The sequence below is a fragment of the Petaurus breviceps genome, unplaced genomic scaffold (assembly GCF_028583685.1).
Source record: "Petaurus breviceps papuanus isolate PSGF00001 unplaced genomic scaffold, PetGlider_PUasm1.0 103, whole genome shotgun sequence".
Classification (NCBI taxonomy): Eukaryota; Metazoa; Chordata; class Mammalia; order Diprotodontia; family Petauridae; genus Petaurus; species Petaurus breviceps.
The window spans coordinates 2,520,334-2,535,587 of NW_027185588.1; the positions used below are offsets into that span (position 1 = coordinate 2,520,334).

The 15,254-nt window shown below is 46.1% G+C and overlaps 1 protein-coding gene across 4 annotated transcripts in view; it reads right to left on the reverse strand.

Annotated features, from left to right (window-relative positions):
• The window catches only part of INSR (insulin receptor), a 153,417-nt gene extending 139,110 nt beyond the window's left edge, over nucleotides 1-14,307 (reverse strand). For 3 of the 4 annotated variants that reach the window (XM_069092371.1, XM_069092295.1, XM_069092218.1), the window contains exon 1: nucleotides 13,921-14,307. In XM_069092371.1, the coding sequence (XP_068948472.1) occupies nucleotides 13,921-14,008 (88 nt within the window). In that variant the 5' untranslated portion in view covers nucleotides 14,009-14,307. The remainder of the gene's footprint in view (nucleotides 1-13,920) is intronic. The other variant, XM_069092129.1, reaches the window with a different exon arrangement.
• Between the last annotated feature and the right edge of the window lie 947 nt (nucleotides 14,308-15,254).

The following is a 15,254-nucleotide window of genomic DNA, read 5'->3' on the forward strand; positions in this document are numbered from 1 at the left end:
CCCCATAACAGAGGAAAGAAAATTTGGGAGCATGTAGGATAGGACGGAACACCCAAGTATTCACGGGAAAGAGAAGGAGCTGGGAATGAAAGAATGTTTTAAAGAGAGTCTCATAATTTCTTTCTTTTTTTTGCTTTTTGGAAGGGCAATTTCGGTTAAGTGACTTGCCCAAGGTCACATGGTTACTAAGTGTTAAGTGTCTGAGGCCAGATTTGAACTCAGGTCCTCCTGACTCCAGGGCCAGTGCTCTATTCACTGTGCCACCTAGCCGCCCCTAGTCTCATAATTTCTAAGTGCTCACAGTTACTCAATAGGAATACTAATAGCTGGCATTTATGTAGTACATGCTAAATGCCAGGTACTTGGCAAACATTATCTCAGCTGATCCTCACCACAACCCTAGGAGGCAGATGCTATTATGATCCCACTTTACCATCAAGGAAACTGAGGTCACACAGCTACTACAAGTCCGAGTTATTTGTTGTTGAGTCATTTTCAGTCATATCAGACTCTCCAAGACCCCATTTGAGGTTTTCTTGGCAGAGATATCGGAGCAGTTTGCCTTTATTTCTCCAGATCATTTTACAGATGGGGAAACTCAGGAAACAGAGTGAAATGACTTGCCCAGGGTCACCCATCTAGGAAGATTTGAACACAGAAATATGAGCATTGCTGATTCCTAGCCCAGTACTCTATTCAGCTCTCTTTGAACAAGATTAGTCAGAAAAGCAGGGTTCAATACTGAATCCTAGATCTCAGAAGGGGCAAGAGTCTGAAAGGCCATTTAGTCCAACCTATATCTGAGTAAGAACCACTTCAATACCCAATGAGTGTCCACATCCAGTCTGCTCAGCATAGGGAAGAGTTCAAATCCCCTATCATATTTACTAGTTGTGTAACCTTGGGCAAGTCAGTTAACCTGTGCCTCAGTTTCCTCATCTGTGGAATGAAGAGGTTGGCCTTGATGACCCCAAGGTCCCATTCAGTTCTAAAATTATGCTTCTGTGGCCTCCAGTGAGAGGAACACCACCACCTCCTAAGATAGCCCCATTCACTTTGGTATACATCTTATTGTTAAGACATTCTTCCTTATGTTGAGCCCAAATATGCCTCTCTGCTCTCCCCTATAAGGGCCCTCCACTCTGGATAAAGAAGACATCCCCAAAAGAGACCCTCCATTTCTTTACTGCCTGCCCTTCCTCATCTTCTCTGCCAATCTAAATCCCACCCATGTTTTTATAAAAGTCCAGTTCCACGTTCACCTCCTCTGAGATACCATCTCTGATTACCACCCAGCCCACCATGTATTACCTTGAGAAAGTCATTATTCTTCTCTGAGTCCTCAGCTTTCTCATCAATAACATAGGGAGAATTAATTCCCGCTGGCCTCTCAGGGCTTTGGGGAACAGGATGGCATAGAAGGAAAAAGACTGGATTTAGAATCAGAGGACCAGGGTTTTAAGGTCCACAATCTGAGCAGCATGGTACAGCAGAAAGATGAGGAATTTGGAAACACGACATGGTTCAAATTCTGACTTGATCAGCTCCTCCTTGGGAGACCTTGAACAAGTCACTTCCCTTCTCGGTTGACCTAGATGACTTCAATTCCCTTCCAGTTCTAACATTCTAAAATCTAGGAGTCTCTGCTCTGCTACCACCATGATCTGTAGCTGCCATCAGAAGCACAGCCCTGGCCGGGGCAATGCCAGTCAGCTGCCAGCTGCCTGGTGAGAAGATCCCAAGCCAGTAGCAGTGGAAATCACATGATGTACTGAACAGTGGAGGACTAAGGGATCAGAGGCTGGATTCCAGTAGGAAATAAGCTCCTTGAAGGCAGGGGACCTTTCTTGTTTTGATCTTTGCATCCCCAGCAGTTAGGGTAGTACCCAGAACACAGGAGTGGCCACCCGATACATGTTTGTTGAGTGAATGAAAGTCACAACCTGTCAGGACCTCAATTCTCTGGAAACCTATAAATGAAGAAGTTGAGCTGGGTGGTCCCTAGACCTGGAAAACAGGGGTGAGCTGGAGCCAGCTCCAAACAACTTGCCCCACTCATGTTGATTGTAAAATGTTCAGTGTTAGCATTTTGGAAATGGGTGAATGCAACAAATCAGGGCTGGACTTATCGTTTCATTGATGTCTAGACTTAAGAAAGTGATGGAGAAAGTGTTAAAAATACAGAGGAAACCTAAAAGTGTGCTAAGGGTACATCTCCACCCCACCCCCCAGCCTATTGTTAAACATTTACCTGTCCAGCCAATGGGTAGCCAGGAGCTATTGTTGTCACTGGCAATAAACCAGGCTTTAAGGGGCCAGTTTTAATCTCCTGCTTTAAATTAGCATATTATAATTTCTATAACTTTATATATAGATTAATCCTTCCAAGTACTGAAAGAGATTTGGGTCCAAATCCATATTCATTAAATGCCTTCAGCTTGCAAGGTACAGAAAGAAGACTCATTCTCTGCCCTGGAGGCATTTATGATTATGGAGGATAAAATTGGAGTGTAAATAAGTCTAATAATATGAGGAAGAGTAAAATAAGTCCAATAGTAATAATAATTACAATAACAATAACCCAGGTTTTACAGGCTTTAAGGTTTGCAAAGCTCTTTCCTAAGCACAGAACTGTAGGTACTGCAAGAATTAGCCCCTTTTCACAGCTGAGAAAGCTGAGGCTCTGAGAGGGGATAAGTGATTTGCCCAAGGTCACAAACCTATTAAGTGTCTTAAATGGGAGGGGAATGCAAACACTACCACCCACTCCCAGATTCCAGTATTCTAACTACTATTCCGTGGTGTCCCCCAGGGGCAAAGGAGAGGACCAGACAAAGGGCAGAGAGAATACTTCTGGAAGAGTGGGAAGGTAAAGCTTCGTGGAGGGGATAGCACCTGAGCTGGGCCCTAAAGTCAAGGGTAAATTCTAATAGATGGAGACAGCAGGAGCAAGTTCACAGAAATAGGGCTGGGCAACAGCAAAATAGAGGCAGAGAGCAGCTTTGGTTAGCATTCAACAGTGTGAAAGGGACTAAGCTCGGTTACACATGGACAGGGAGGAGCCAAATAGTAGAGGGTCTTGGATGCAATGATTGTGCTGGCAGGCACTCAGGATGAATTTTCTGGATAATGCTGTGAAAGGTGACTTGGAGAAGAAAGCCATTGGAGCCTGAGACACCAATTAGGAGACAGTCAAAACTCTTAAGGAGTTTAATCATTCCCCTATTGTCCTGTTTATCCACTAACTTTGTTTGGCTAACCTGCCCTGAGATCAGAACTAAGTTATTAGAATTCAGTCCCATCCAAGGGTCAAAAAAAAAAAAATCCCAGTTAGCAAAAGTCCCAGGGAAATGTCCCCTGAAGACAGATCCATTTGTCCTGGCTTCTAGAAATGTTACCCTGAAAAGAGAAACCCATTGGCGAGTAAAAGAATCCCCATGTGTTGGAAGCACTATTAGAGATGTACGCCTTCCACCCCATAACATTTCTCCAACCCTTCCTCCCTCTCTCCCCAACTCTAACTTTTTATCTGTTGTTCTTGCCAAAAAGAATGATCTCTGGACTGTAGAGAACAGAACAAAATGAACTAATAAGAAGTTGATCCTCAAGATAATTGGGAAGTTGGTATGAGAGGAGCACCTAGCTGCCTTAGATGGATTCAAGATACTAAACCCAGATGAATGACCTTTTCTGGTTCAAAAAGAACTAGCAAATTTTATTGGTAACCTACTGTCCATCACGGATATAATCTTTGAAAAATCATGAAGAATAGGAGAGGGAGAAGAGAGGGAAAAGATACATACAGTCCCAATTAAAAAAAAAACTTAATAGAATCAACTCCTCAAGATGTGAGTGCACTTGACCTTGATTTCTGGCAAAATTCTAAAATGGATTATTAAGGGGATGGTTAGTGAATATTCAGAAAAGAAAGCAGTGATCCCAAAGAGCCAGCATAACTTCATAAAGCAGGTCAGGCCGGACTAACTTTATTTCCTGACAGGGTTACTCTCCTAGTGATTGTGTTGTAGTTTTTAGTGAAGCATTTGACAATTTTTCTTAGGTTATTTTTGTGAAAAAGATAGAAAGGTGAGGAATAGAAATCAACATCACAAGGAGATGGGAGAGGGCTAGTCAGACAGTAGTTCTTCTAGTTGATTCTATAGGATTCTCTAAGTATAACATATCATCTGCAAAGTGACAGTTTTGTTTCCTCATTGCCTATTCTAATTCCTTCAATTTCTTTTTCTTCTCTTAATGCCAAAGCTAACATCTCTAGTACAATATTCAATAATAGTGGTGATAATGGGCATCCTTGTTTCATCCCTGATCTTACTGGGAAGGTTTCTATCTTATCCCCATTACTGATAACAACTGACAACAGTTCTTCTAAAGAAGATCTGGAGGTTCCAGTGGACACTCAACTCAATGAGTCAACCACATGATATGGTGGCCAAAAAAAAAGCCTAATGTGACTTTAGGCTGCATTAAGCATAGTGCCTGGCTCCCCAGCCTTCCTGAACTTTCTGCCAAAGTCATTCTTCCTGAAATGTAGCTTTCACCACAGAAACCTAGAATACTAGGGAAAGAAAGGTCTTCAGAGAGCCTCTAAATTCAACCTCCCTCCTGATGCAGGGAACCCTTCAACTGCCTCCCTGACAAGAAATAATCTCTGCTTGGATACTTTCATTGGTGAGGAGCTCACTACTGCTGTCACTGCTAAGCAAGTGTTTAGGCCAAACCAAAAACTCTGCCTCCTGGGAATTCCCATTCACTGATCATTATACAAAGAATCTGATGCAACTATCACCCTTATAATCATCATAATTGACATTTGTATACCACTTTAAAATGTGCAAAGCATTTTATATATCTCATTGTCATGGAATATTGTGGCTATATAGCTGTCAGTGTTTATATCTTATCTCTCTAATTAGGCTAAGTGATCCTTGAGGCAGGCACTGCCTTCTCTAAACTTTCTATTACATCTCTCCCTAGAATAAAGCAGGTCTCTGCATCCAATAGGAGTCTAATAAATATCTGTTCTGTTATTCTACTATAATGCTCCTATTTTTGCCTGCAAAAGAAACAAAAACCCCTACTCAGGAAATCTGTCAGATCATATCCACATTTTCCATCCTGGCATTCAATATCCACTCCTCTTATCCAACCTCCTACTATTGAAAACATTAATGCCTGCTCTTCTCTGCTGTGCTCCCAAATCTCCACCAGGCTCACTGGCAGTCCCATCTCTGGACCTTTGCTATGCTAGCCTTCCTATGCCTTTGATGCCCTGGCCACACACCTCCCTCCTCTTTCTTCTCCAATTAAGGGAGCATGTACACAGTGGAAAGAAGGCTGGGTTTGGAGACAGAAGACCAGATTTTAAATTTCAGCTCTGCCATTCGCTACCTAAGAGGACCTTGGACAAGTCACTTCATCAACTAGGCCCTCAGTTTCTCCATCTATAAAACAAACGAAGTGTCTGGTGCAGAGTAAGATCTCAATCAAATTTTAATGAGTTGGGACAGCTAGGTGGCTCAGTGAATAAGGCACTGGCCTTGGAGTCAGGAGGACCTGAGTTCAAAATCCAGCCTCAGACACTTGACACACTTACTAGCTGTGTCACCTTGGGCAAGTCACTTAACCCCAATTGCCTTGCCTTTCCCCCTCCAAAAATATTTTGAATGAGTAGAATATATATATATATATATATACACACACACATATACATATATATAAAACAATAATTAGTAGTAGTAATACTAGTCGACATCTTACACTTTAAGGTTTGTAAAGTAATTTAATACACACATAAATATATGTGTGTGTGTGCATGTATGTATATACACATCTATATCTATCTAATCGCATTTGATTCCCACAACAACCCTGGGAGGGAAGTGTTATTATCCCCATTTTGCAGATAAGGAAACTGAGGCTGGAAGAACAAGGAGAGTGGATTTGATGATTTGAAAAGTCCTCTACTTTAAAGCCTCTAGGCTTTAATCCTAGCATGCACTCCAACACCTACCTCTGGACAGTTCCTGTCCCTCCCTGCCCTTCCCAATTCTCCCCTCCAAAACAGAGAATCTCAGCCTTACTCCATTGTAGTATTTTAAGTCTCCTCCACCGCTATAGAAATTCCTGGAGACATTGAGATACAAGTGATAGAGGTATTTGCACTGGCAACAGTGTTGTGGCCCACAAAGCCAAGGAGTCACTATGGGTAACATTGTTTCTATGGAAGAAGGCCTTTCATTCTTTCTGGAGCTTCAGAGATTCTATCTCATTCCTGATACAGCTGGTGGCCCCAGGACTGGAAGACACCCTGGTCCAACTTCCTCATTTTATAGGTGGGAAAACCCAGAGAAATTAAAGGGCTTTCCCAAAGTCACACAAGTAGTAAGTGACTGACTTTGAATCTGAACCCAGGTCCTTGGGGTCCAAATCTAGTGGATCAGATTTTAGGGCTAAAAGAGGTCAGGGTCCACCCCACCCCATTATTTTAAAATTTTCTACTTATACCTTTTGTTTTTACACAACCTCCATCACTACCCAAATGACCATCCCTCTCAAGAGGGCCATCCCTTGTGACAAACATTTTTTTAAAGTGCAAGGGAGGGAGAGAGGGAAGGAGAGAAGGGATCTGTTCAATAAAACCAACCCAATATAATCAACCAGGTCTGATATACCACATACAATGACCTATACCCATAGTCACACACCTCTGCAAAGAAGGAAAAGAAGCACATTTTCTCATCTCTTCTCAGAGTTAAGCTTCCATACTTCCAGATTAAAGATAAGAATACTAAGGATCAGAAATGCTAAGTGATTTACTCATAGACACACTCCTAATGAGTACTTGAGCTAGAATCTGAAGCCAGACCCTGGGGCTCCAAGGCCACAACTGCCCCAATACACCTCACTTCCCAAGCGCAGGCCAGGCAGCAAAGGATATATTCCATTTGGAAGGAGATTGGTTTGAAGATTTTGTTTGGGGCTCAAGCAGACATAAGAAGGATGACAGTAAATAGCATTAACAACTGACATATAGTGGTGTAAAGTTGATTTACATTATCTTGTGTGAGACTTGCAATAACTCAATGAGATACATATTTCAGGTATTATCTCCATTTTACAGATGAGGACCTTGAGGAAAGATCTGAACCCAGTTCTGCTTGATTCCAAGTAAGACACTCTATCCACTATATTATGCCGCCCCTAAATCAGATTGTGTGCTGGACCTCTTGGGTGATAACTCTGGTGAAGCCTATGGGCCTCCTTCTCAGAATCTGGTTTTTAAATGAATATAATAAAATACACAGCATTTCAAAGCAAACTAATTATATTGAAATGCAGTTACCAAATTGAAAAATACACACAAGTTTGTAGAAGCCAGGATTAAAAACAACAACAACCCTTTGCTAAAGGAAAGGTTGGAAAACAATCATGTGCCTTAGGAAGACTGCAGGAGAAGAGGGGGTCAGAGACAGGGATCTGTCTTCTACTGCCTGTGTCTTCAGGCACCCAGCTATCAAGAACTCCAACCATAAGAAGTTCCCTAAGGGACCCATGACAACAGGATCTTACACATGCATTCCAACACACACACACATACATACACACGTATGCATGCATACTTCCATGATCATGCACACCATTCAATAGCAGAGGATTGGGTATTTCTATGATCTCAAGATTTGGGAGGCTAGGACTAGCCAGCCAGCCAGTGTGTATCACCATGCTATTTGTTATTGCTTATCCTTCATTCTAGAAGAGCACCACGACATCGGGAAAGTGATGCCTTGACTTACAAGTGAGTTAGATTTAAGTGACAAAGATTTAAGTGTGAAAGTAACCAGCCTCACTTTCTCCTCCAGAGCCATCCTGGGTCCAGTGGCCAGATATAGATCAGGATGACTAGAGATGGCCCCCACCGTGCTGTTATCACAGTGTTCAAATGACATTATTTTAGGGAATCTGGTCTTCAAAACTGATTTTCCCAGCTAAAAAATGTGCTTGATGGACTGAGCAGAGAAACTCCCTCTACTATAGCTCCACCCTCTACCCCAAGCCACGATGGAAGTTCCAGGGTTTTCATGAAGCTCCCCACCCCACCCTCAAGCCTAGGCCCAACCTTAGTGCCAGTACCCTTCACCAGCCCCCAGCCCCCAGCTCCCAGCTGCCCAATCTCCCCTGCCCTCTTCCTTCCCAGGGCACCAGCCCCCCAGGGTGAGAACCCAGAGAAACAGAGACAGGGCCAGGTTTCCAAGGCCTTTTTTCCTGAATGACTTTATTCAAAATCCAAGAGTGATCAACTTTGTCAACACTTCCAGGAAAGGGGGGGGGGCAGGGTGGGAAAGAGGAGGCCCCTGACTAGGAGCAGAGGTTCCTGAGTTTCTCAAAGTGAAAGGCGGGCCCCTGGTCTCCCTGGACAAACTAGTTTAACTGCAATATTGGAGGGGCTGCTCGAAGGAGCCAGGCCTGCTGTCAAACTTCAGTGCTCAAAATACTGTCTGGATTGAGAGAAGTTTCTGGAACTTAAAGTTGGTTTACAGTAAATACCCTGCAGACAGTAAAGCTAAGTGATTGAAAACCTGAAAACTGGGAGAGGAAGGCAGTGCTGGCTTGGACTAGACTTCAGAGGGATCGGATTAGCAGAAAGGGAAAGATTTGGAGTCAGAAGACCTGAGCTCCAAAATTCACTGCCCATGTGACCTTGCGCAGGTCCTTTCCTTCCCTCCTCCCATCCCTAGACCTTGTTTTACCCATCTGTAAAACTGGGGAGGGATTGGACTACATGAAGGTCCTTTCAGCTCTTCAGCCCTTGAGGGGGGGCAGACAGGCATGAGGGCCATCTTAGACACCTAACCAGTTCTGTGACCCTGGACACGTCTTTCAAACTCTCTCAACCTCAGTTTCCTCATCTGTAAAATGGGAATAACAGGAACCTACCTGTTGTTAAAAGGTTCAAATAAGATGGTCACATGTAAAACTCTGGGAACAACTACAGCATCACTCAGGAGAGACAAAGCCAAGTTGTTCTCAAATGCTAATTTTGCTTGGACAGCCAGAGCATATAACTGTTCTGGGGGGGGAGGGGGAAGGGCTACAAGGAAACTGCCCCCACTTTGCCCCCTGGGACTCAAATTAAAAGTTTCCCGATTGAGAAAACAGCCTCATTCAGTCTAAGAAAGAGAGAGGCAGCCCAGGAGTCTCTTATTACAATCCATTTCTCAACCCTTGGCAGGAGGCAGACAAAAATACTCACTCCCTGCTGGCCACACAGCAACGGACAGTCTGACAGACAGTAAAACGGACCCTGTTTGTTTTTTTTAAATCTCCTGGCCTTCCCTGGCTTCCCAGTTACACCCTGCTGACTCCCAAAGTCCCTCAGAGTCCTACACATCACAGACTTGTTTGATAGATCATTACTGCTCTAAGATTTCCAGTTCAAAGGGACTTCAGACATCACCCAGTCCCACTCCTTCCTTTTAACAGTAAGGACACAAAACTTCAGAGAAGTCATGTGATTTGCCCAAAGTCACATAGCTAGTAAATAGCAGCACCGGGATTTGAACACAGGTCCTCTGACTCCCCACCTAGCACATTCTCCATTGTACTCTGCTGCCTGAGAGTCCTGCATCAAGGAAGATCTTTCATTTCCAAGATGTTAACCAAACACAAATGGTGATGGGAAATTTAGTAGGAAGAGCAGAAACAAAGGCTCATGGGAACAGAGAATCAGCAGCACAAACTCCTAGAATTTTTATATAAGAGGCCATGTAGGCCAATTCTGTGGTTCTGTAAGCCCAAACAAGTCCCTACCCATAAAATGAGAGGTGTGGACAAGAGGACCTCAGAGCTCAAGCTTTACAACATGATATGAGATGATATTTGACCACAGACCCTGATAGGTCTTCAGTCTCTCCCTGAATACCTTCCAAGCAACCTGGGTCAATTAAAGACCCAGTGAATTGTGGATCCTTCCTTCTATTGGCCCTAAATCTACCTCTGTGAAATGGTTGGTTATTGCTTCTACTTTGGGGTTACAAAGTTCTTGAGTGTTGGGCAAGACCCTGGACACATTCTCCACTGCCAGACCTGAGTATTCTTGCATTCCTCTGCCTGCAAAATATGCCCCTGACTTGGTTCTTGCTCATTAATCTGTCAAACATTTATTAAATTCCCACTGTGTGCAGATACAAAGTTTAAACAAGGTACAATCCCTGGAGGGGACTTCTATATGTATACCTTGTTTCCCCCTCCCAAAATAGAATATAAGCTTCTTGAGGGCAAAGACTGTTTCTATTTGTCTTTGTATCTCCAGCGTCCAGCACACATCATTGAAATGGGATTGAATTGGAGGTACCTTAGAGATTAATCATTCCACTCCAACTCCTTCATTTTCCAGAGGGGAAACTGAGGCCCAGAAAGGAGAAATGATTTCAAAAAGACAGTAAGATGCAAGTGCCAGGTTTGAACCCAGGTCTCCAGTATCTGAATCCTGAGCTCTTTGTCCTACAGCACACACCTTGAGCCTAGAAACAGATTTGTTTGTAGATGTTTGTAAACAGATTATAGAAGAGGAGGTGGAGGTGGAGAGGAAAACAACAGAGTTCTTTAACCTGTGAAACAACTAAGTGCCTAGTTAAGTGACATCTTAGTTTAAGAGTCATAAATCCAGTTCCAAATTGGCAACGGACTAATTCCCAAGAGAATCACACAAGGGGTTTTCCTCGAGGAGGCCTCTTAACAACAGAAGCCACAACACGCCTGTTCCTTAAAGTCAAATCTTATTGTGAAACAGGGGGTTACCACAAACTGGATAAACCTAACCTGAATCTAGACTCCATCCAAATTAATCATTCTGGTCCTCAGAGTCAGGAAGGTGCCAAGGGAGGGAGGAGAAATGGAAAAACATGAAGGACAAAAGTGGGGGAGGGAAGGGAGGAGAGAAAGACGGAGGCAGAAAATCTCAAGAGTAGAGTAAGCCCCTCAGGGACCAGTCGGTCAAAACCACCTGAAGAAGAGGCCCCACTAGAATGGACGCAGCAAGTGGACTTCCAGCCTCTGTTTAGGGACCTTCTTCGACAGTCTCTTACTTCTGGATATCTGTACTGTAATGTTAGAAAGTTGTTCAATATATGGAGCCTAAATATGTCTCTCTGTAACTTCCCCCACTATTGCTGCTCGTTCTTCCCGTATAGGGCCTAGGAAAACAAATCTAACCCTTTTTTTCCATAATACTAATTCTTCAAATACTAAATGACTGCTACCATGTCTCTCCTCTCTTCCCTTTATCCAAAGTCTTCTTTTCTCCAGCCTTTTTCTCTCCCATTATATCCTCCCTGATAAATGCCTTGGTTGTTAGGGAAACAAATACAGTTGGGTTCCTCCGATAATATGGTAGGGGCTGGTTCTGAAGGATAAGTACCATATAATAGGACAAGCATTTGCTAAGTACCTACTTCGTGATGGGGAACTCACTACCCACCCCCGTGCAGCCTACTCCACCTTGTGACAGCTCTACTTGTTAGGAATTTTTCCCCTTATGGTCAAGTTGAAATCTGCCTCTCTATTCCCCTACACAAGCTTTCCCCACCAGCTCAACATAACTAAGTCATGGTCATCCAAAGATACTGTTCTCTTTCTTTCTGGCTTTCTAAATCCACCAACTCTTTAAGGCCCAGCTGTTATACACTTACAGCCTGTACCTCTCATTTGCGGAGCAGCATTTCCACCCTGATCTGGTTGGAGTCAATTCAATAAGCATTGAATGAATGCTAAAGAAATGCCACTGTGAGCTAGGCACTGTACTAGGTACTGGGAATACAAAGGCAGATACCAGTCACGCTCATCTCAAGGGACTCGGGTTCTCCTAGAAGGAGACAACATGTACACAGATAAATAAATACAAAATATAAACAAACAATACAGAAGTTACTTCAAGAGATGGTGAGTACTAACAATGGAGAGGGGGGAAGGAACACAGCACAGAATTAGGAAAGGTCATATGTAGAAGTGTCATCTGAGCTGTACTTGGGGAAAAAAAAATAAGCTAAGAGCTGAAAGGAGATCCCAGAGACCATATAATCCAACCCCTTCATTTTACAGATGGGGAAAATGAGGCCCAGGGAGGCTGAGATTTGCAAGTAGTAAGCATCAGAGATGGAATCTGAATGAAAGGCTTCTGACTTGAAGCTCTTGTGAAGCAAAGGATGGTTTCTTGATCCTTGACAATTCCCAAGCCCCAGCACATGTGCTTGGTGGAATGGTGAAGAAAAATGACATCCCTCATTGTTCTGAAACCCAGGTCTTCTTCCCCCTGATATTATTTCCCCCAAATTTAAGGGTAAGAATTTGATATCAGACCAGACCCCGTGCCTTTCTCCTTTCAAATAAACTGAGCTCTTATGATTTTCAATAATAATAAAAACAATGAGAGTGATAAATCCTAGCTTAGTCAGGAGGGCCTTCGGAATTCCTCAGATGAGCCCCTGTGTATCTCGGGGAACAGTTACTCCTCATTCACTGTCTTTCTTGACACTTGTTACTCCCCTGTGTTAATCACTTCAGCGAGAAGCCCAGAACTCCCCAAGCCAGGAGCTAAGGATACAGAAGCACCTGTGAAGGCCCTGGGAGTCAGATGCACCCCCAACCCCCACCCAAAGGTGGAGCAAACAGGCCCAAGAGCCAAAGTACTGTCCTAAGCAAGCCTTTCCATCTAGCCTGAATTCCTGCCCAGATATCCGCTGGAAGCCCTTTCCAGAGGTACTGTTCTACATCGATTGGAAAACCAGTGGATGGAATGTTACAAGGGAAGACCCTGGTTTATGGACTGACCATAAGCCAGGGCAAAAAACTTTCAAGAGAAGGAACAAAGCCAAAATTCCTTTGTCAGGGTTAAGAATTAGCAGGTCTCAGCAGATAGAGCAAGAGGGCTGGAGTTCGAGGCAGACAGCTACACTTCGAAAGGAACTCTACTTGTGACCTTTGGCAGGTCTCTGGCTCTCTGAGCCTCAGTTTCTCTTTCTGCACAAGGATCTCTAAAGTCTTTCAGCTCTGCAAGTCTGTGTCTCCATGTGGTTCCTACAACAGCAGAGCCAGATTGGGACCTTAGAGATCCTCCTGGCCAACCCCCTCACTTCATTCCAAACCATCTCCTCCCCTATAACTGACCCAGGCTGGGCCTCAGTCCCTCCCACAGCAGTTTGGAGTTGGGAACAACCACAGACAAAACCCTGAAAGGCACACACTGGGATGGGGCTGGGGGGTGGGGAGGTGAGAAGGGTTCACCAGGCTGCTTTTCTCAGGACCATTGGCTCAGAGACTCCCAGAGGAGAAAGGCAAAATCCAGGCTTTTAAATATAAAGCCAGACCTTCCTAAGAGCCTCAGGACCTACTCCTGGGGCAGACATTCCTAAGATTGAGAAGGGGGGAAAGAATTCTTCAGCAATCACGGGCCAGTGCCCCATAATCTCCACCAGGTCAAAGCGGTGGTACTGTTGGGGCTGAGGGCACCCTGAGACACAGGCCATGATTAGATGTGGTTCCAGGATCCCCAGGGAGGGTAGGGGATGGGGAGAATCAGAAAAACAGAGTTGAGGGGATCCCCAGTAGGGGTTCACAGAGCAGACGAAGGAAGGAAGCCCAAGGTGGCCCAGGCTGAGCTATAGAACCTGAGAGATGTTGGACTTGCCTGAGCCCTAAGGCTGGGGCAGACCCCCATACCGCCCCCCACCCCCGAGAAACCTGTGGGTTAACTCTGGGAGGTCAGAGGCCAAGGTCAGCTCCCTGCGACCAGGACGTAGCAGCCCAGCCTGCAGGACTGCACTGGGGGTGCCTCTCGGGCGCAGGCTATGATAGGGACAGAATCGGGGCCCAGGGATAGAGACCCTAGTAGCAGAAGACACTCACCTTCTCCAGAGATCAAGCCACACGACGAGCTCAGCAGCAGCAGCAGTAGCGAGGGCAGCCCGACAGTCAGCGGCCGCACGGACCCCATGGCCCTGGGGACACAGACCGACTGACAGCCGGGGGGCGGCGGCAGACGAGTGGGCGAGCAGTGGGTCAGAGCGCTCGGAGAGGGCGGGAGCAGGGGGCGGCGGGCTCCATCCCAGACCGGGCGGGCAGGGCAGAGCGGGGTAGGGAAGGGCAGCGCGGGCCCAGGCGGGTCGTACCCACGGTCCTTTAAACGCCCCGCGCAGGAAATGGAGGAGGGGGTGCTGCCCCCAAGGGGGCACGAGAGGGGCCCGGGAGGGGCGTGGGCCAGGGCCACCTCACTCCTCCCCCCGCCTCCTTCCCCTCCTCCTCCTCCTCCTCCTCCTCCTCCTCGGCGCTGGCTGGGCCTCGTCCAGCAGCAGCCCCGCGCCCCGCCCGCGTGCCCGCCCCCTCCCCGGAGATCGCGGCCCCGGCCCAGGCCCTGTAAGCCCCTGGCGGCCCGAGGCTGGACGGCGCGGCTGTGAATTGGGCACTGCACCCAGGAGAGCGGGCCTCGGCCGCGCGCTGGGCCCCCCCTAGGCCCCTGCTCTGGCCCTGTCCCCTCCTTTTTCTCGGCGGCCCCTTCCCCGCAGGCACCAGCGTTCCCCGCTCCTTGCTCCTCGCTCCCCGCTCGAGTCTGGCCAGTAAACACAGCGGCCCCGTCAGCTGGGCTGGGCTGGCCCTGACTGGGAGGCTGGAAAAGACGGCGCGGAACAGGTGAGGGCTGGAAGGGAGGGCGCTGGGGACCCATAGGCGCGGGGGCGGGAGGAAAGGGGGAGGGGGATCTGGAGACGAAAGGGGCGGGATGGGGCGGAGCCAAAGGCTAGAGGAGGGGAGGAGGGGAGGAGGAGGAAGCCCGGGAGAAGGGGAACTGAAGAGGGGCAGAGGAGGTGGGATGAAAGAAAAGAGGTTTATGACATCCGATAACCTAGGGGCCCTTCTAGCTCTCTGTCCTATGGACTCTTCCAGCTTTGATATGCTGTGTTGTTCTAAAGTTCCTTCCAGCTGGACATTCTGTGTTCTAAGTTTCATTCCCGCTCTGACATTCTGCTTCCCAAGGCCCATTCTGTGTTCTATGTTCTAAGCTCTCTCCCAGCTCAGACATTCTGTATTTTAAGGTCCTTTCCAGTTATACCATTCTATGTTCCAACGACCCTCCCAGTTCTTGACATTTTTTGTTATAAGGTCCCTCCCAGCTTTGACATTCTGTATTCCAACACTCAGACACACACACACACACACACACACACACACACACACACACACACACA